The sequence below is a fragment of the Boleophthalmus pectinirostris genome, unplaced genomic scaffold (assembly GCF_026225935.1).
Source record: "Boleophthalmus pectinirostris isolate CB_2022bp ecotype Guang Dong unplaced genomic scaffold, ASM2622593v1 HiC_scaffold_14, whole genome shotgun sequence".
NCBI lineage: Eukaryota > Metazoa > Chordata > Actinopteri > Gobiiformes > Gobiidae > Boleophthalmus > Boleophthalmus pectinirostris.
The window spans coordinates 29669538-29690534 of record NW_026571047.1 but is presented as its reverse complement, the minus strand read 5'-3'; the positions used below and the strand labels follow the sequence as shown (position 1 = coordinate 29690534).

Below are 20997 nucleotides of genomic sequence, written 5' to 3'. Positions count from 1 at the left end.
GAGACAAGACCAAGACCTCAGAGGGTCGAGACCGAGACAAGACCAAGACCTCAGAGGGTTGAGACCGAGACAAGACCAAGACCTCAGAGGGTTGAGACCGAGACAAGACCAAGACCTCAGAGGGTTGAGACCGAGACAAGACCAAGATCTCAGAGGGTCGAGACCGAGACAAGACCAAGACCACAGAGTCCCGAGACCAAGACAAGACCAAGATTTTTAAAGGTCAAGACCAAGACAAGACCAAGACCTCAGAGGGTCGAGACCGAGACAAGACCAAGACCTCAGAGGGTTGAGACCGAGACAAGACCAAGACCTCAGAGGGTTGAGACCGAGACAAGACCAAGACCTCAGAGGGTTGAGACCGAGACAAGACCAAGACCACAGAGTCCCGAGACCAAGACAAGACCAAGACCTCAGAGGGTTGAGACCGAGACAAGACCAAGACCACAGAGTCCCGAGACCAAGACAAGACCAAGATTTTTAAAGGTCAAGACCAAGACAAGACCAAGACCTCAGAGGGTTGAGACCGAGACAAGACCAAGACCTCAGAGGGTCGAGACCGAGACAAGACCAAGACTCAGAGGGTCAGACCGAGACCCAAGACCTCAGAGTCCCGAGACCAAGACAAGACCAAGACCTCAGAGGGTTGAGACCGAGACAAGACCAAGACCTCAGAGGGTCGAGACCGAGACAAGACCAAGACCACAGAGTCCTGAGACCAAGACAAGACCAAGATTTTTAAAGGTCAAGACCAAGACAAGACCAAGACCTCAGAGGGTCGAGACCGAGACAAGACCAAGACCTCAGAGGGTCGAGACCGAGAGACAAGACCAAGACTCAGAGGGTCGAGACCCAGAGACAGACAAGACCTCAAGAGACAGAGTCGAGACCGAGACAAGACCAAGACCGAGACAAGACCAAGATTTTTAAAGGTCAAGACCGAGACAAGACTGAGACCACGGCCCATCGAGACCAAATCAAGACCATCTTTGTCATTTCCTACATTTATTTTGGCACATATATCTCAATGTTTTTATTACTCTATCTCCATTTGACCTGATTAATATGTTATTAGGTTCTTTTTTTCAGACCTAGAGTGTTATTTCATACCTGACAGTTTCGACCGCTCACTAGCGTCACAAACACAAAGCAGAACAGGAACAACTCAAATCGGCCATTTCCGACCGTTGTAAAAGAGAGAACCACCTTATGGACTTGGGATGGAGCAAACATCATTGGGACAGAGGAAAACAAACATCGCCGCTGGATTAAAGAGGCAATCGAAATACGGAAACGTGCCCACAGGACTGTAAACCGGGACGAGGGGGCTTTTTTACTCTCACACACCTGGGATGCTGTCCTGAGGAAGTGGGACTGCAGATGGCGCTGTCGTCCTGCCTCCACCGGTAGGAAGACAGCGCCAAAACCTGTTTAAATCAGCTGACCGGACACGTCACAGCAACATCACGTGACTCTGAGGAAGACGCTAGTGAGCAGTCGAAACTGTCAGGTATGAAATAACACTCTAGGTCTACGTTATCAACAAGCCACAAACGTCACTATTCTGCGCTGAAGCAGGCGGAAACCGGAGCTGTAAAATCTCCAGGTGCTCAATGCTCGCGTCCATGTTTGGACAACTTCCGTAAACACAGATCACGCTCGCTGCGGTTGACGCATGGGGTTGACGTCGTCGTGTCTCCAGTGCACATGCGGGACACTTTCGGGCCGTTTACCGTCACAGACAAGTCGCATTTAATTGGAAATGTGAACGACCTCGCAAAAACATCGGATTTCACAAAAAAATCGGAATTGAGCATTAAGCCCTGCAGTCTGAACGTGGCCTTGGATTCTATCTCGGAAACTTGCTCGGTCAGTTGTTCAGAGTTTCACTGTCCGAGGAAAAGGGGCGTGTCAGTGCGTGTCACTAGGCAACGTCCTCCTACATCTGAGTTGGATGGATAATCGAACGCACCACGTGATCTGCAGGTTTAGGGACCAGCAACACAGGTTCAGTTGTGATTATAATGTCTCTTTTGAAACTGTAAAAGTGCTACAGATCTCCACACAGTTCCTCTAAGGTTAATAAAGCCTGATTTTACCTCATACGTCTCCTTTAACTTTAAGCGCAGACACATGTGTTTGTTTGAGCCAGACTTGACTTAACCTGGTTTATCCTGAGAAAGCCCGGCTCACTGATCCATGACATTCTTTCATTCTCCCGCTGCAGCGATGATTCAAACCAGACTGAAAACCAAACCACAAACTCAGCCTAAAGAACTGCAAAACCCCCCGATATACTTCGCCGACGACGTGTGGGAACAGTTAACATGCTCCTCGGCCCTTCAACCCTACATTATGGTCTATGGCTAAAAGATAAGCTCAAAGTTTGACGTCATGAACTCATTGAGAAAAATGGAGAATGCAAAGAATGTGATACAGATATTTAAACGAGGCTGATTTTATAGACCGCTGGTATTTTAATAATGTGTTTTCTTTCTTTTTTTTTTTTTACAACTTTGGACGGAATAAACACGATTTGACGATATTCAAAAAGTCTGTCTGATCTTGGTTTAATCTGTTTTGAGATGGGCTTGTAATTAAAAGCTTTCCCTAATTTTTTTTTTTATTTTTATTTTATTTTTTTTTAAGTTAAATCAAATCTATTGTGGCAAAATTATAATAAAAAATGCAAAGAAAATTTTTGTTAAATGACCATGTTGTACCATGAGATTTACTTGTAATTAAAAGCTTTTTCTATTTTTTTTTAACTTGTAAATAAACCAGGTCTAAACCAGGACTAAACCAGGACTAAACCAGGTCTAAAACAGGACTTAAACCAGGACTAAACCAGGTCTACCAGGACTAACCAGGTCTAAAACCAGGTCTAAACCAGGTCTAAAGGACTAAACAGGACTAAACCAGGGTCTAAAACAGGACTAAACCAGGACCAACCAGGACTAAAGCTAAACAGGACCAGGTAAACCCAGGACTAAACCTAAAACCAGGTCTAAACCAGGACTAAACCAGGACTAAACCAGGTCTAAACCAGGTCTAAACCAGGACTACACCAGGACTAACCAGGACTAAACCAGGACTAAACCAGGTCTAAACAGGACTAAAACCAGGACTAAACCAGGACTAAACCAGGTCTAAACCAGGACTAAACCAGGACTAAACCAGGTCTAAAACAGGACTAAAACAGGACTAAACCAGGACTAAAAAAAGGACGAAACCAGATCTAAACCAGGACTAAACCAGGTCTAAAACAGGTCTACACCAGGTCTACACCGGGTCTAAACCAGGACTAAACCAGGACTAAAACAGGACTAAACCAGGTCTAAAACAGGACTAAACCAGGTCTAAAACAGGACTAAACCAGGTCTAAACCAGGTCTACACCAGGACTAAATCAGGACTAAACCAGGTCTAAACCAGGACTGAACCAGGACTAAACCAGGTCTAAACCAGGACTACACCAGGACTAAACCAGGACTAAACCAGGTCTAAAACAGGACTAAAACAGGACTAAACAGGACTAAACCAGGACTAAAAAAAGGACGAAACCAGATCTAAACCAGGACTAAACCAGGACTAAATTAGGACTAAACCAGGTCTAAAACAGGTCTACACCAGGTCTACACCGGGTCTAAACCAGGGACTAAACCAGGACTAAAACAGGACTAAACCAGGTCTAATCCAGGACTATAACAAGACTAAACCAGGACTAAACCAGGACTAAATCAGATCTAAACCAGGACTAAATCAGGACTAAAAAAGGACTGGTTCGGTCCTGGTTCATGTGTTGTACCTGATGCTTTACGTTCTGTAGGTGATTATGAATCAGCGTTAATGTTAATAACAAGATTCTGCATCATAAACATAAAATAATACAGATGTTTGTTTATTTGTCATCGACGACGTCAGAAACTCTTTTTTTCTTTTTAAAACTTTATAAAATCCCCACTACGCCACTGGATCCTGCTGCGAAACAAAACAAAACAATCGTCTGACTCTCTGATCTTCTCCATCTTCCTCCGGGTCTGGTTTTGTTTTTGAGGAGGTAACAGCTTTATAACGTGACTTAAAGCTCACAAGAGTCAGTTCTGCGTAACATATTCCCTAATTTTTTATTTATTTATTTTTTTTTTTTTAAGTTAAATCAAATCTATTGTGTCAAAAATTATAATAAAAAATGCAAAAAAAATTTGTTACTTGTAATTAAAAGCTTTTTCTATTTTTTTTAACTTGTAAATAAAACCAGGTCTAAACCAGGACTAAACCAGGACTAAACCAGGTCTAAAACAGGTCTACACCAGGTCTACACCCGGGTCTAAAACCAGGACTAAAACCAGGTCTAAACCCACCAGGACTAAACCAGGACTAAACCAGGACTAAACCAGGTCTAAAACAGGACTAAAACAGGACTAAACCAGGACTAAAAAAAGGACGAAACCAGATCTAAACCAGGACTAAACCAGGACTAAATTAGGACTAAACCAGGTCTAAAACAGGTCTACACCAGGTCTACACCGGGTCTAAACCAGGACTAAACCAGGACTAAAACAGGACTAAAACAGGACTAAATCTAACCAGGACTAAACCAGGAGTAAATCAGGACTAAAATCAGGACTAAAAAAGGACTGGTTCGGTCCTGGTTCATGTGTTGTACCTGATGCTTTACGTTCTGTAGGTGATTATGAATCAGCGTTAATGTTAATAACAAGATTCTGCATCATAAACATAAAATAATACAGATTTTTACTGGACCGGCGCCTTTATGTTTGTTTATTTGTCATCGACGACGTCAGAAACTCTTTTTTTCTTTTTAAAACTTTATAAAATCCCCACTACGCCACTGGATCCTGCTGCGGAAACAAAACAATCGTCTGACTCTCTGATCTTCTCCATCTTCCTCCGGGTCTGGTTTTGTTTTTGAGGAGGTAACAGCTTTATAACGTGACTTAAAGCTCACAAGAGTCAGTTCTGCGTAACATGTGACCTTTAAATAATAAAATAATAAATAAATCCTTCTCTTTACGCGTTGCCGTTACATTATTTGGATGTTTTTACGTCTCGTGTGAAAGTCTCTCTTCACATACTTGGGGTCTGCAGGTTGTAACAAGGAGCAGATGCCAGATTGGATCTCGAATGTAACTGGATACACGCTCTCTCTCTCTCACCACCTTTCCTCTCTCTCTCTTTCTCTTTTCTCTGTCTTTCTTTTTCTCTCACCCTCTCCTCCTCTTCCCTGTCTCTCCCTCTCTCTCTCCCTTTTCTCTCTCCTCTCTTTTCCTCTCTATTTCTTTCCTCTCTGCATCGCCTTTCCCTTTTTCCTTCTCGCGCTCTCTTCTTCTCTCTCCCCCTCTCTCTTCTTCCTCTTTCTTTACCTCACTCTCCTCCCCTCCCTCCTCTCTCTCCCCTGCCATTCTTTTCCTCTTCCCATTCTCTGTCCCTGTCACCCCCCCCCCTTTCCTCTCTCCCTCTCTCCGCCTCCTCTTTCTCCACCTCACTTTCCTCTTCTCTCCTCCCTTCTCTTTTCCATTCTCCTTCCCTGTCACCCTCTCTTTCTTCTCTCTCTCTCTCTCACCTTCTCTCTTTCTCTTCCTCATTCTCTCTCCTCCCTCTCTCCTCTCATTTCTTAGCCTGTATCTTCAGTCTTATGTTGTTGTTTTCTCTCTTTCTCTCTCTCCCTCTCCCTTCTCTCTCTCCTTCTGTCTTTCTCTCCTTCCCTTTCCCCCCTCACCCCTTCCCTCTCTCTCTCTCTCTTCTCTCTCTCTCCTCTCTCTCTCCTCTTGTTCTTAGTATCTTCAGTCTCATGTTTTTGTTTTCTCTCTCTCACTCTCTCTTCTTTCTCCTTCCCTCTTTCTCTCTCTCTCCTCTCACTCTACTCCCACTCTCCCTTCTCTCTCTCTCCTTCCCTCTTTCTCTCCTTTCCTTTCTCCCCTCCTTCTTTCTCTCCTCTCCCTTCTCTCTCTCCTTCCCTTTCTCCCCCTCAACCCCCTCCCTCCTCTCTTTCTCTCCTCTTCTTCTTAGCCTGTATCTTCAGTCTCATGTTGTTGTTTTTTCTCTCTCCTCTCTCTTCCTTTCTCTTTCCCTCTTCTCTCTCTCTCTCTCACCTCTCTACTCTCTACCTCTCTCTCTCCTTGACTCTCTCCTTCCCTTTCTCCCTGCTAACCCTCTCTACTCCCTCTCTCTCCCTTCTTCTCTCCCCTTCTTTCTCCCCCCTCCCTCTCTCCTCTCTCTCCTTCCCTCTTTCTCTCCCTCTCCCTTCTCTTTCTCCTTCCCTTCTCTCTCCCTCTCCCCCCCTCCTCTCGTTCTTACTCTGTATCTTCAGTCTCATGTTGTTGTATTCTCTCTCTCCCTCTCCCTTCTTTCTCCTTCCCTCTCTCTCTCTCTCCTCCCACTCTCTACTCCCTCTCTCCCTCATCTCTCTCTCCTTCCCTGTTTCTCTCCTTCCCTTTTTCCCTGCTACCCCTCTTTACTCCCTCTCTCTCCCTTCCTCTCTCCTCCTCCCTCTCTCTTCTTCCCTCTTTCTCTGTCTTTCTTTTTCTCTCACCCTCTCCTCCTCTTCCCTGTCTCTCCCTCTCTCTCTCCCTCAGCATCACCTTTTCTCTCTCCTCTCTTTTCCTCTCTATTTCTTTCCTCTCTGCATCACCTTTCCCTTTCTCCTTCTCACGCTCTCTTCTTCTCTCTCCCCCTCTCTCTACTCTTCCTCTTTCTTTACCTCACTCTCCTCCCCTCCCCTCCCTCTCTCCTCCCCTGCCATTCTTTTCCTCTTCCCATTCTCCGTCCCTGTCACCCCCCCTTCCTCTCTCCCTCTCTCCGCCTCCTCTTTCTCCACCTCACTTTCCTCTTCTCTCCTCCCTTCTCTTTCTTTTTCTCTTTCCATTCTCCTTCCCTGTCACCCTCTCTTTCTTTCTCTCTCTCTCTTTCCTTCTCTTCCTCATTCTCTCTCCTCCCTCTCTCTCTCTCTCTCTCTCTCCTCTCATTCTTAGCCTGTATCTTCAGTCTTATGTTGTTGTTTTCTCTCTTTCTCTCTCCTCCCTCTCTCCCTCTCCCTTCTCTCTCTCCTTCTGTCTTTCTCTCCTTCCCTTTCCCCCCTCACCCCTTCCCTCTCTCTCTCTCTCTCTCTCTCTCTCTCTCTCTCTCTCCTCTTGTTCTTAGTATCTTCAGTCTCATGTTTTTGTTTTCTCTCTCTCACTCTCTCGTCTTTCTCCTTCCCTCTTTCTCTCTCTCTCCTCTCACTCTACTCCCACTCTCCCTTCTCTCTCTCTCCTTCCCTCTTTCTCTCCTTTCCTTTCTCCCCCCTCCTTCTTTCTCTCCCTCACCCTGTCTCTCTCTTTCCACTATCTACTCCCTCTCTCCCTCTCCCTTCTCTCTCTCTTCTTCCCTCTTTCTCTCCTTCCCTTTCTCCCCCTCAACCCCCCCCCTCCTCTCTCTCTCTCTCTCCTCTTCTTCTTAGCCTGTATCTTCAGTCTCATGTTGTTGTTTTTCTCTCTCCCTCTCTCTTCTTTCTCTTTCCCTCTTTCTCTCTCTCTCCTCTCACTCTCTACTCTCTACTCCCTCTCTCCCTTGTCTCTCTCCTTCCCTTTCTCCCTGCTGACCCCTCTCTACTCCCTCTCTCTCCCTTCTTCTCTCCCCTTCTTTCTCCCCCCTCCCTCTCTCCTCTCTCTCCTTCCCTCTTTCTCTCCCTCTCCCTTCTCTCTCTCCCTTCCCTCTCCCCCCCTCTCTCCTCTCGTTCTTACTCTGTATCTTCAGTCTCATGTTGTTGTATTCTCTCTCTCCCTCTCCCTTCTTTCTCCTTCCCTCTCTCTCTCTCTCCTCCCACTCTCTACTCCCTCTCTCCCTCATCTCTCTCTCCTTCCCCGTTTCTCTCCTTCCCTTTTTCCCTGCTACCCCTCTTTACTCCCTCTCTCTCCCTTCCTCTCTCCTCCTCCCTCTCTCTTCTTCCCTCCCTCTTTCTCTCCCTCCCTCCTCTCCCTCTCTCTCCTCCCACTTTCTACTCTCTCTCCCTTCTCTCTCTCCTTCCCTCTTTCTCTCCTTCCCTTTCTCCCCCCTCACCTCTCTCTCTCCTCTCCTCCTTAGCCTGTATCTTCAGTCTCATGTTGTTGGTTTCTCTTTCCTCTCTCCTCTCTCCCTTTCCTCCTTTCTCTCTCTCTCTCTCTCTCTCTCTCTCTCTCTCTCTCTCTCTCCTTCCCTTTCTCTCTCTCTCTCTTCTCTCCTCTCGTCTCTTCCCTGTATCTTCAATCTCATGTTGTTGGTTTCTCTCTCTCTCTCCTCTCTCTTCCCTCTTTCTCCTTCTCTCTCTCCCTCCTTTCTCTCTCTCTTCCTCCCTCTTCTTCGCCTGTATCTTCAGTCTCATGTTGTTGGTTTCTCTTTCCTCTCTCCTCTCTCCCTTTCCTCCTTTCTCTCTCTCTCTCTCCTTCTCCTCTCTCTCTCCCTCCTTTCTCTCTCTCTCTCTCCTCTCGTTCTTCGCCTGTATCTTCAATCTCATGTTGTTGGTTTCTCTTTCCTCTCTCCTCTCTCCCTTTCCTCCTTCTCTCCTTCTCTCCTTCTCTCTCTCTCTCTCTCTCTTCTCTCTCTCTCTCTCTCTCTCTCTCCTTCTCTTCTCTCTCTCCCTCCTTTCTCTCTCTCTCTCTCTCTCTCTCCTCTCCTTCTTAGCCCGTATCTTCAGTCTCATGTTGTTGGTTTCTCTATCCTCTCTCCCTTTCCTCCCTCTCTCTCTCCCTCCTTCCTCTCTCTCTCTCTCTCTCTCTCCCTCCTTCTCTCTCTGTCTCTCTCTCTCCTCCTCTCCTTCTCTCTCTCCCTCCTTTCTCTCTCTTCTCTCTCTCTCTCTCTCCTCTCGTTCTTCGCCCGTATCTCCAGCCCCGTGTTGTTTTTCTCTCAGTTCTGTGTCAGAGTCTGGAGCTGTAGTGTGGAGTGATGGATGGAGCAGGATGTGCAGCAGCTCCTTCAGCAGAACGTGACCAGGACAAATATTTAAAGTCTGAGGCTTTGAGGTTTGATTATTACATATTTGAGGTCGGACTGAAAACATCGACACTTTAAACTCACTCCGTTTCTCTTCTGCCGTGTGAGTCTCTTATGGCTCCTGTTCAAATGTTCAAAAGTAATCCATCAAAACGTCTGTGTCCAAAAGAACTGAACTATTTCACTTTTGTTGCTCAAAATGAACAATTTTGCTTAAACATATTAGAGAATATTTCATACAGTTCAACAAATTGGAGCTTGAACCTTGTTCTAAATGGACTTTGATTAGTGCACAGCGTAAAGAAGTGGACTAATGGAGTTAAGTCGCCCACAGTGTTCAGCTCCAGTCAAATGAAGCAGTTATAGAGGTGAATTTGGAGCCAGCTTCTATATGATGAATAGGATTTCTTTTTTTAATGGGCAAAATATAGTAGAGAAAGTATAGTAGAGCAGGTAAATATGAACATTTTAAGACCAAAATTTTCCGGTTGAGAACCACGACCTTGGATTTGGAGGAGCTGATCCCGGCCGTTTCACACTCGGCTGTGTTGCAGGTCCTGATCTGATCAAGCCAACAGGACAACATCATCTGTGTTACGGCCCCAGGCCTTAGTTCTAATATTTCTGCAGAGTTCTCTTGATTCCTGCTGCACGAGCCCTGGTCTGTGATTGGTGGGGCAAGTCCACGCCACTTCACCTGCAGCCACCTCCCCCTATTTAAGGAGATTGCCAGCACCTGTTCGGGGGCTGCTGGCCTTGGTGGCCAGTCTGCCATTTTGGTTTTGTGTTTGTGTGTTAGTCTAGTTCTGTTTTGTGCCTTTTTTGATTTGGTCACTCGATTCTGTTTGTGGGTTTATGTGGTTTAATTTGGGGAACTTGTGTTTTAGTTTAGTGTGTGTCCCTAAGTTTTACCACTCGTTTTTGTGTAAGCCTGCGTGACCCCTTTTCTGGCACAAAACTCTGTTTATTTTGTTGTTCTGTTTCTTATTTAGGTTGTTTTCTGTATATTTTTAGTGTTTTGTTAATTTACCTTTACATTCCTGTTAATTAAACATTACTTAATTTATTCCATTTTACATCTTGGTTTTATTTTTGTTACTTCCCTCACCCCAAACGAGCTGCGTCGTAACAATCTGCAAACAACAGAGATGAGATCCTGTGGTCCCCAAACTGGACCCCCTCCGGCCCCTGACTGCGGCTAGAAAATCTGTCCATAAATACAATGAACAGAACCGGTGACAAAGGGCGGCCCTGGAGGAGTCCAACATGCATCGGGAACAGGTCTGACTTACTGCCGGCAATGAACACAGCCCCTGCTCCGGTCGTACAGGGACTGGACCCCATACTTCCAGAGCCCCCCCCCCCACAGGACACCACAAGGGACACGGTCAAACGCCTTCTCCAGATCCACAAAGCACATGTGGACTGGTTGGTCAAACTCCCATGAACCCCCCAGTGTTCTGCGGCCGAGACAAAAACTACACTGCTCCTCCTGAAGGTTTAACTATCGGTCGGATTCTCCTCTCCAGGAGGTTTTAGGAGCACATATCCAAGTGTCCTGGGTCGCATTTGAAAAAATCTGATCTGTGTCTTTCAGACTGTCATTAAAAGGTCAGATACAGGTCACATAGGGGCCACAAAATCGGATTTGGGTCACTTCAGGCTGCAGTCTGAACACAGCCTTAGTACGACTTTAGTAAACTACAAAGCCGCACCACTTGCAGCATTACAGCTACTATGGCATAGCGAAGTAATACCGTATTTTCCAGGAAATCAGATGCACTCTTAAGCCTCCAACCCCATCAAAAACGACCACGCCCCACGCAATCCTTTTGTCTCACCTGTGGACAGTCCCGGATGTAGTGTCCCTTGCTGAAGCACAGGTGGCACAGGTAGTTTGGAGGGGGTCTCTTTGGTTTTCGGGGGTCCGGACTCAGGGACAGGTCTGAGAAATGATCTGATAAAGACCACAGACCCTCCACCAGGTTGTTCAGAGAGTCCAGAGGAGAGCAGGGCCCGTACAGATCCAGAGTCTGAGGAGGAGGAAACACAAAGAAACATATCACTGCATTGGTCTGTATTTGTTACTTGCAAAATGTGAGGTTTATTAGGACATACAGGACAACGTTTCAACACTAGGCCTTCATCGAGTAGGTTTTTTTGTCTGATGAATCTTTAATCGCTACGGCAACGGTCCAATTTCCTCATCATTTCGACCAACTTTGTCTCTAAATGACTTTGACAGATCTCCGTGTTTATCTCGTCTCTCTCGTCCACAGTGCCTCTCATTATCACTGTGCAGATGTGGTGAGTCCAGCGCTCGGGCCGGGGGTCTGTTTCCTTCGGGGACAGGGGGTCTTTTGTGGGACAATGGTGCAAACTGCTGCTGGAGAGTTCAGAGGGACAATGTGAGGCTTTGTGTGTGCAGGGGAGATGGGACGAGACGAGAGAAGAAGAAGAAGAAACGGAGGAGGGATGGTGGGAGGAAAAATACCCAAGCGCTCGAGTCTGTGTGAAATCTGAAGTGGACGCTTCTCCTTACTGCACTGCCAACAAATGTTTGCCAATATTTAATTTTTATATTCCGTAAACTGTAATGTGCATAAACTTATTATTTATATAAGTGAGATTAGTAAGTGATAGGAATGTAATAATAACCAAAATATGGTGATATCGTATCATCAAGTCTCACAATAATATTGTGGCTGTCACAATATTGAATTACAAAATCCTTTGCTTAAATACATGATTTTATAGTAGCAACAGTTAAAAAACATCTGAAACTACATATCCCTTGATTCATTTCAGCGCAGAAAACATTTAAAAAAAAAGTTTTTTACTTTAATTCTTGAGATTAATAAACAGTCATCAATAAACAGCTCCGCTCTGCCAGTGATCAGATCCCAGCAGGAGTCATGCACTGGCCAAAGGAGGAGATACAGACCACAGATGTTAAGACAGAAAAGCTCCTGACCTGCATGAAGGGTTCATCCCAAATCCAGCACCCTGAGACTGTACACAAAGGCAGAAGGAGGGAGGCCAAGGACTAGTGAGTGTGGGAACCACTGTCCAGGATGAAACATCCAAGCTCCTTGAGAACATCAAGGACAAGGCCCCAAGAGAGGAAGTGCTCAGAGAATGTCTCAGACAGTGGGGTCCAGAGGAAGAGGTGCTGGAGGGACCATCATGGCAGGACAAGCCCCTACACCACCGAACCACCGGAACAGAACTGAAGTGGCTGATATCAAGAAATCCTCCCAGTGGCTTGAGAGAGCTGCTCTGAAGGACACACAAAGACTCATCCTGGCTGCACAGGAGCAGACCCTGAGTACCCGGACTATATATATGTGTGTGTGTCTGTGTGTATATATATGTGTGTATATACTATATGTATATATATATATATATATATACATATATATATATATATATATATATATAAAATGTGTTTTCTCACCTTCCACGGTGGTAGGTCTCTAACCCTCATTCAGCTCGGGTCCTCTAGCAGAGGCCTGGGAGCTTGAGAGTTCTGCGCAGTATCTTTGCTGTTCAGAGTACTGCAGTTTTCTGGACTTAGATGTCCGTTGTTTTTCCCAGTATCTGTGTGTGTGTGTGTGTGTATATATGAGAGAGAGAGAGAGAGAGAGAGATCATAATCTAAACATAACCAGTTAAGTTTCACTTTTGTCACAGCTGATGCAACGAAACAGAAACTTAAGCCACTGTTGTTGTTCTACATGAAGAATGAAACCTAACCTCACTTTCTTTAGTGATTTTGAACAACTGTAAAATTATACATCTCAACTGTGCTCAAATGGAGGCAATTTAAAGCCACAATAAGTAACTTTTCTGGAGGGGGGTCCGCCACCTGCTTGTCTCCATGGAGATGCCACCGCTTTCTTGCCTGCTTTGCCTGGAATGTCCCACTGTATGGCATTAAACCTGTCTATCTATCTCCATAAAGACGAGCAGGACAGACACGGCCTGTTTTTAGTCTTGGTTCATATTTGTAGCCTGTATTTTATTTTGAAAGTTTTGTGTAAATTATCAATAACAAAGTGTTTTTTGAGAGAGAAATGCTGAATAAACACATTGTGTAACTAAAAAATAATCGTTTGAATCATCAAAAATTGAAAATAATTTAAAGTTGAATACATTTATAGCGTGTAACATTACAGACAAAGCACTACAGTTTCCACGGAGACGAGCAGGTGTCAGCCCCTCCACCGGAAAAGTTACATAGTGCACCTTTAAACATATCCTAGAGCCTTTTTTGCATGAGGTTGTGGGTTCAATTCTCTTACTAGTAGCTTAATATTTGTCAATATCAAACCTAAATTCAAGTCTCATTCACTCTTGTCCATGGGTTTCAGAAAGATGAGAAATTAGGACCACACGTTGCCATAGCGATTGACAATTTAAGACAAAATATCATGTCCTTTAAATGGTAAAAGCTCCTCAAAATGTTGCATCATAATAGGAAGCTGATTTGGACACTTTGTTTTGGTTGCAGTGACCATGTTTGGCCACTAGATGAGTTTCGTTTTCAGGGGAAACTAAAGTGAAACTTAAATCATCAGCTGTTTATGTTTTCAGCCGGAGGAGCAGCTCTATATAAACCCGACCTACGCAGAAACTTTTCAGATGCTGTTTTTTGAGGAAGACAAAGAGGACTTCAGGAAAAAGGAGCAATGAACGGAACAAAAAAGGTAAGAATTTTGGAAATGTTTGGAGACAAGGCATGTTAAAATAGTTCAGGTCAGATTTAAGACAAGAGAAAACATTTTATATTATGAATTAAAAAAATGTAAAATATGAAATCTCAAGAAATTAAGTCAACTAAGTCACAGTTTAGTTTGTAGTCCTGGTTTGATTCTGATTTAGTTCTGTTATAGTCTTGGTTTAGTGTTTAGTCCTGGGTTAGTCCTGTTTTAGTCCTGGTTTAATCCTGGTTTATTCCTGACTTAGTTCTGTTTAAGACCTGGTTTAGTCCTGGTTTAGACCTGATTTAAACCTGGTTTAGTGTTTAGTCCTGGTTTAGTCCTGATTTAAACCTGGTTTAGTGTTTAGTCCTGGTTTCGTCCTGGTTTAATTCTAGTTTGATCCTAATTTAGTCCAGTTTTGGGCCTGGTTTAGTGGTGAGACCTGGTTTAATTCTGGCTTGATCCTTATTTAGTCCTAGTTTAGTGTTGAGTCCTGGTTTAGTCCTGGTTTAGTCCTGGTTTGATCCTGATTAAGTCCAGTTTTAGGCTTGGTTTAATATTTAGTCCTGATTTAGTCCTGGTTTAATTCTAGTTTGATACTGATTTAGTCCAGTTTTAGGCCTGGTTTAGTGTTGAGTCCTGGTTTAGTCCTGGTTTAGTCCTGGTTTAGACCTGGTCCTTTAGTTTTCTTTACACTGGAGTTGATATTGATTTAGTCTATTTTTATTTTTGTCACAGTTTGGCATGTAAATTATTTTGTTTTATTTTAACTGAACTTCGTATTCCAATCAAATCTCCATGGAGACGAGCAGAACAAAACAAAAGTTACATAGTGCGTCTTTTGTTTTGTCGCAGACTCCGTACCAGGGGAAGAGGAGGTGTTTTGGAGAATATCAGTGCTCACAGTGTAGCAGGAAGTGGATGAGCGCCAACTCCTGGGCCAACATGGGACAAGAGTGCACCTCCTGTAAAATCAACGTGTACCCACACAGACAGGTCAGGCCTGGTCTAGTCCTGGTTTAGTCCTGGTTTTAGTCCTGGTTAAGTCCTGGTTTAGTCACATTTTTAATCATGATGCAGTCCTGGTTTGGTCCTGGTATAGAACTAGTTTAGTCCTGTTTTTAGTCTTGGTTAATTCTCGTTTAGTTCTGTTTTTAGTCTTGGTTAAGTCCTGGTTTAGTCCTGTTTTTAGACTTGGTCCAGTCCTGGTTTAGTCACATTTTTAGTCTTGGTTAAGTCCTGGTTTAGTCACATTTTTAGTCATGATGACGTCCTGGTTTATTTCTGGGATAGTACTAGTTTAGTCCTGTTTTTAGTCTTGGTTAAGTCCTAGTTTAGTCACATTTTTGGTCATGATGACGTCCTGGTTTAGTCCTGGTATAGTACTAGTTTAGTCCTGTTTTTAGTTTTGGTTAAGTCCTGGTTTGGTCCTGTTTTTAGTCTTGATGTAGTCCTGGTTTAGTCTTGATATAGTACTGGTTTAGTCAAATTTTTAGTCTCAGTTTAGTCCTGGTTTAGTCCTGTTTTTAGTTTTGATGTAGTCTTGGTTTAGTCCTGGTATAGTACTAGACTAGTTTAGTCCTGTTTTTAGTCTCGGTTTAGTCCTGGTTTCGTATCGGTTTGGTCCTGGTTCAGTAATTTGTCCTGGTTTAGTCTTAATTTTATCCTGTTTTTAGTCTTGGTTTAGTTCTGGTATTATCCAGGTTTAGTTGTGGTTTAGTTGTGGTTTAGTCCTGGTTTAGTCCCGTTTTTAGTCTTGATGTTGTCCTGGTAAAGTACTAGTTTAGTCCAGTTTTTAGTCTCGGTTTTGGTCCTGGTTCAGTGTTTTGGTCTCGGTTTAATCTTAATTTTATTTTTAGTCTTGTTTAGTTCTGGTATTATCCAGGTTTAGTCCAGGTTTAGTCTTGGTCTAGTCCTGGTTTAGTCCTGGTTGAGTCTTGGTTTAGTCCTGCAAGCTGAGGATTTGTAACAGGAGGTTTACTCCTTTTTTTCCATAAGCTTATTTCGAGTCATATGTAGAGTCTAGGCTTATGTGGTATAGACTGAGGCAAATTAAATACATAAAAATTATAAAATAAAATAAATAAATAAAAATATACACCCAGGCAAAATAAATAAATAAAAATAATAAAATAAAAAAATAAATAAAAAATAAAAAAAATAAATAAATAAAAATATAAAATAAAATAAATAAATAAAATATACACCCAGACAAAATAAATAAATAAAAAAATAATAAATAAAAATATACACCTAGGCTAAATAAATAAATAAAAATAATAAAATAACAAAATAAAAATATACATGAAGGTAAAATAAAATAATAAAAATAAAAATAACAAAATAAAAATATACATGAAGGTAAAATAAATAAATAAAAATAAATAAATAATAAAAATAAATAAATAAAAAATATACACCTAGGCTAAATAAATAAATAAAAATAAATAAAATAACAAAATAAAAAAATAATATATAAGGTAAAATAAATAAATAAATAATAAATAAATAATAAAAATAAAAAAATTCTGTTCTTCTTTTTAGCGTCCGTTGGAGAAGCCTGATGGACTGGACGACCATTTGGACCCAGACAAAGCTCACCTGCAGCACCTGTGTGAGAAGTGTAAGAAGATGGGCCGCTGCTGCAGACAGCGCTACAGATGAAACCACAACCAACTCACGACATCCATGTTACAAACGGAAAAAAACTATGTTCTAATGCAGATTTTTTATTTTTTTTTTCTGTTCTTATGAACTTCTGAATGTAAATATTTTGTATTTATTTGTGCTTTCTCCAAATGAAGATAATAAATGAAGAAACTCTCTTCAAAATTGGTTATTAATTTGAATTTGAAAGTAAGAAATCACAGAAAGACTCCTGACTAACACTTAGAACTATACAAATCACTTTACCAATCATGTTACTGGTTAGATCTATGGAGAGGCGACCCCACTAAAGAAAACATACTTTTCAACATATTTGAGCAATAAAAGCGCCCAAACTTAAACAAATGTGAGATAAATAGGTTTTATACCGTACTGTGTAACGTTTGAAACACAGTGGGACACTTCCTGTATCACCACATGACATCACAAAGTGGAACAGAGTGTCTTCTGTTTGAGAGAAGAACTCAGTCTAAATATGCAGCATTGTTTCTCAAAGACTGGGTTGTGACCCTCAGGTGGGTTGCAAGAGATTTTTTTTGGGGTCACCTGGTCACAATCTGCATGTAGGTCTGTGATATACACTTCTGACACATGAGATCGAGTGAATATCCTGTTTTCAGTAGTGTGTTTCTATGCTTATTCTTTTCACTCCTACATATTTGTGTGAATTGGGATTTTCTTTGCTCACAAAAATGAAAAAGCTCAGAAACAGAATGAATGTTGTGCCTGATCTGCTGCTGCGATCTCCTCCTGCACCCGGACGGAAACACGCTTCAAAAACACAGACAGGTCCACCAATCTCATTAGAAATATTGACACATGTTTTGTATCATTTCTAATCTTTTTGTAATTAGTTTATTGACTATTTTGTTCCAATATTGCTGATTCGATTTAGCCAGCTCAATTTCATTTCTCTCTTGTGACTAGGTCAGGAATCGGAATACACTAGACAGTTTAAAACACAGGTGTCAAACATAAGGCCCGGGGGCCAGATCCGGCCCTCCAAGACCTTTAATCTGGCCCTCGGCAGATTTTCTACTAAAATATTTAAATTATATTTTCGATTAAAATATTGGTAATTTTCTGCGTTGCTTAGCATAGCAGCGTCTCCAGCGTCTCTGTACGTGGCCCCTCCCACCAGAGCAGCACAAATGAAGACTTGTCTCTTTCCAAACGCTCTTAAAGGACGATCGTTTTGACTGTTGACCGTGACACCCTCATCAGAAAAATGTCCAACATGAGAAAAGTGGAGCCGAGTGCAGGATTTTACAAGAAAAATTGACTTATTCCTGTTTGCACACAAGTTAATGTTAAAACATTGTGTTGAAATTGCATTTTTCTTAAAGTTTCAGGTTGTTCATGATATTATAATATTTTGTAAAAGAAAGAGTTCATCAATTAAAAAAGATTTCTGTAATAGATTTGTGTTTCTCTGCACAAATATTTGAACTTATTGTTATTTTTGGGGTTTATATGACATGAGTTTTCTGATCCGGCCCCTTTGGGATCAAAGTAGGTTGGATACGGCCCCCGGACCAAAATGAGTTTGACACCCCTGGTTTAAAAGTTCGAGTTCGGACACCAGCCAATCAGCGAAGAGCCATACATTCTCTGTTGGCAACGATTCCCGAGATTGAGGATTTAAAGCCAGAACAAAGAGAATGTTTGGTGAATTTTATCAAGGGGAAAGACGGTATTGTCCTTCTTCCTACGGGATTTGGCGCATTACATACGTCACGACCAAATAACAGCGACTGGTTAAATAAATAAATAAAAAACCTGCCTACCGTTGAGCGAACGAATCCTAATGCTGCGAGGTCAAGTGAAACCAGCTAGATTCAATTGAATGTTGAAAAGAAAAAGAAACAGGCTACATTTAATGTCCAAATAGACGACTTATGGATCCTTTTATTGCTGCTTCAATCATGGTTTTTCATTGTTTAAAACTTGAGTAATACTAATTGTTCAGGGAGACACGATCACTCAGTCAACAATAAAATATCCTCGTTAATCTTTAACAATGGCACTCTTTATTTTTATGATTTACGAATAATGTCTGTTGACTCGGGTCGCGAAGGTTTGTGACTTTTAAAATATGGGTCCCCAGAAAAAAAGTTTGGGGAAACACTGATCTTCTTTGTCTGAAGACGTGTTACTCAAGTCAGACTTTAATCTGAGCTTTGTTTTCACACAATCTGACCATAAATAACTGACTTGGCTGGACAAATTTCTGTTTTTCTGACCTAAACTGAACCACGAACGCTCGTATTAATCCCAGACTTCTGAAAATAGATTGTTTAAATCCATGCGAGATATCTTAAAACTGCTTTGATAGTCTTTGCTGTGGTGTGGGCATTGTGTCACCATGGTAACCGCCGAACACTACGCCATAGCCATACATGTAGAACACCCCCACGGCGCTATGTCACTGCAAAGTATGTAGTATAGTCAGTGTTGGGAAAGTTACTTTTAAAATGTATTCCCCTACAGATTACAGATTACACACCCCAAAATGTAGTTTGTAACGTAATCCATTAAATTACTTAAAGTGAGTAATGTAATCTGAATACTTTGGATTACTTGATTTGCTGCAGAGAAGAAAAGACTCTGATATCATAACATAAGAAGTTTTGTCTGATAAAAGAAAATAAAAAGCCCAGACTTTATTTAACCAAATTAAAAATATTACTGATAGAAGAGGAGGAGACACGGTCCATGCAGCATGATTAAGTCCTGTTAAATCCTGTTTAAGACCTGTTTTGGACCTGGTTTATACCTGGTTTATACCTGGTTTAGACCTGGTTTAGACCTGGTTTAGACCTGGTTTAGACCTGTTTTTAGACCTGTTTTTAGACCTGGTTTAGACCTGGTTTAGACCTGGTTTAGACCTGTTTTTAGACCTGGTTTAGACCTGTTTTTAGACCTGATTTAGACCTGGTTTAGTCCTGTTAAATCCTGTTTTGGACCTGTTTTTAGACCTGGTTTAGACCTGTTTTAGACCTGGTTTGGACCTGGTTTAGTCCTGTTAAATCCTGTTTTAGACCTGTTTAAGACCTGATTTTAGACCTGGTTTAGGCCTGTTTTAGACCTGGTTTGGACCTGGTTTAAACCTGGTTTTAGACCTGGTTTAGACCTGGTTTTAGACCTGGTTTAGACCTGGTTTTAGACCTGGTTTTAGACCTGGTTTGGACCTGGTTTAAACCTGGTTTTAGACCTGGTTTAGACCTGGGTTTAGACCCGGTTTAGACCTGGTTTAGACCTAGTTTTAGACCTAGTTTTAGACCTGGTTTGGACCTGGTTTAGTGTCCGGCAATGAGTGGAAAACAAAGGGATTTAGCCCAAAATGTGAAATGGGAAAACAGGAAAATACCACCGTGTAATCCATTTATTTCAACAAAGTAACTGTAATCCAATTACCACTCACTGAAACAGTAACTGTAACTGAATACAGTTACTCATAATTTGTACTCTGATTACGTAACTCCGGTACATGTAATAGTATAATGGTCAAATCCAACTTTATTTTGTGATTTACGAACAATGTCTATTGACTCGAGTCGCAAAGGTTTGTGACTTTTAAAATATGGGTCCCCAGAAAAAAAGTTTGGGACACACTGATGTTGAACGTGTGTGAATGAAACAAAACACAACTCCAGATCAGAAAATAACGAAACATGGGCCCTTTAGACTATTTTTTATGTTGGACCGATCTATCTGAACAGGATTAAGTGCGTAAAACTGTGATGTGACTCGTATCTCGGCTCCTCTGGACCCGAGCTAAGGCCAGTTGGGGTAAACCTCAGAGTTTTCTCAGAATAGTGTTTCTGAGTTTGCCTCCTGTGGCCGGAGCTCTGACAGTCTCTTACACAGCAGTATGGCCCCGTACAACGCGCTCATTCATATAGACTCAAACCACCGGCCAATGGAGCTGAGGGCAACGAGAGCCAAAACAACCAGCAAAAATGTGATGGGCAGCAAATTTAATCAAGCCCGTATAGAGTCTGGGGTAAACATACAGTAAAATTAAAGACGCACTAGCTTTGCCTAATTTATCTTAGTTTAGTTTATTTAATGAGACAGAGGCAGTGCACAATACACATTAAAAAAAATAACGAATAACTGTAATGCATTGGTTTTGCTGTAATGTAGTAATGTAATATTCAGGCTGGTGCCACCTAGTGCCTCCGCTCAATTTCATTTCTCTCCAGCGACTAGGTCAGGAATCAGAATACACTAGACGGTTTACAAGAACCCCAGAAGTGCGGGTTTGGGCACCAGCCAATCAGCGAAGAGTCATACATTCTGTGTTGGCAACGATTCCCGAGAATCGAGGATTTAAAGCTGGAACAAAGAGAATGTTTGGTGAATTTTATCAAGGGAAAAGAGGTTATTGTCCTTCTTCCTACAGGATTTGGGAAAAGCTTAATACACCAGTTAGTCCTGTTAGTGGTGCATTACATACTTCACAACCAAATAGCAATGAAACTGGCTGATCAATCAGGCTAGTAATGTAAGGCTTTACAGGAAAAAAATATATATATATTTTATTCGGTACAAATGTCAGAAACGCGCGTTACAATGCATTTTTAATCTGGATTGAAGTGGTGGGTTTTTCGTTTTTCTTAATGCAAATTCACTAAAATCACCACGAAATCAGC

At 42.2% G+C, this 20997-nt stretch overlaps 2 protein-coding genes across 3 annotated transcripts in view; one reads left to right on the top strand and one right to left on the bottom strand.

Moving 5' to 3' along the window:
* The window catches only part of LOC110171222 (zinc finger CCHC domain-containing protein 24-like), a 40681-nt gene that overhangs the window by 16834 nt on the left and 2850 nt on the right, over window positions 1–20997 (bottom strand). The window contains exons 1-4 of one of the 2 annotated variants that reach the window (XR_008631725.1): window positions 12427–12583; window positions 11944–12248; window positions 11088–11355; window positions 10861–11002 (exon numbers count right to left, since the gene is read on the bottom strand). Coding sequence is in view for 1 of the 2 variants with exons in the window: in XM_020936917.2 (XP_020792576.1) it covers window positions 10811–11002 (192 nt within the window). In the remaining variant the exon portion in view is untranslated. Of the gene's footprint in view, window positions 1–10810; window positions 11003–11087; window positions 11356–11943; window positions 12249–12426; window positions 12584–20997 lie in introns of those variants that run through there. The other variant, XM_020936917.2, reaches the window with a different exon arrangement.
* On the top strand, window positions 13549–16504 carry LOC110171224 (zinc finger CCHC domain-containing protein 24-like). Its single transcript, XM_020936918.2, has 3 exons — window positions 13549–13678; window positions 14528–14668; window positions 16217–16504. Exons 1-3 carry the CDS (start codon window positions 13661–13663, stop codon window positions 16334–16336), a joined length of 279 nt encoding a protein of 92 aa, XP_020792577.2. The 5' UTR covers window positions 13549–13660; the 3' UTR covers window positions 16337–16504.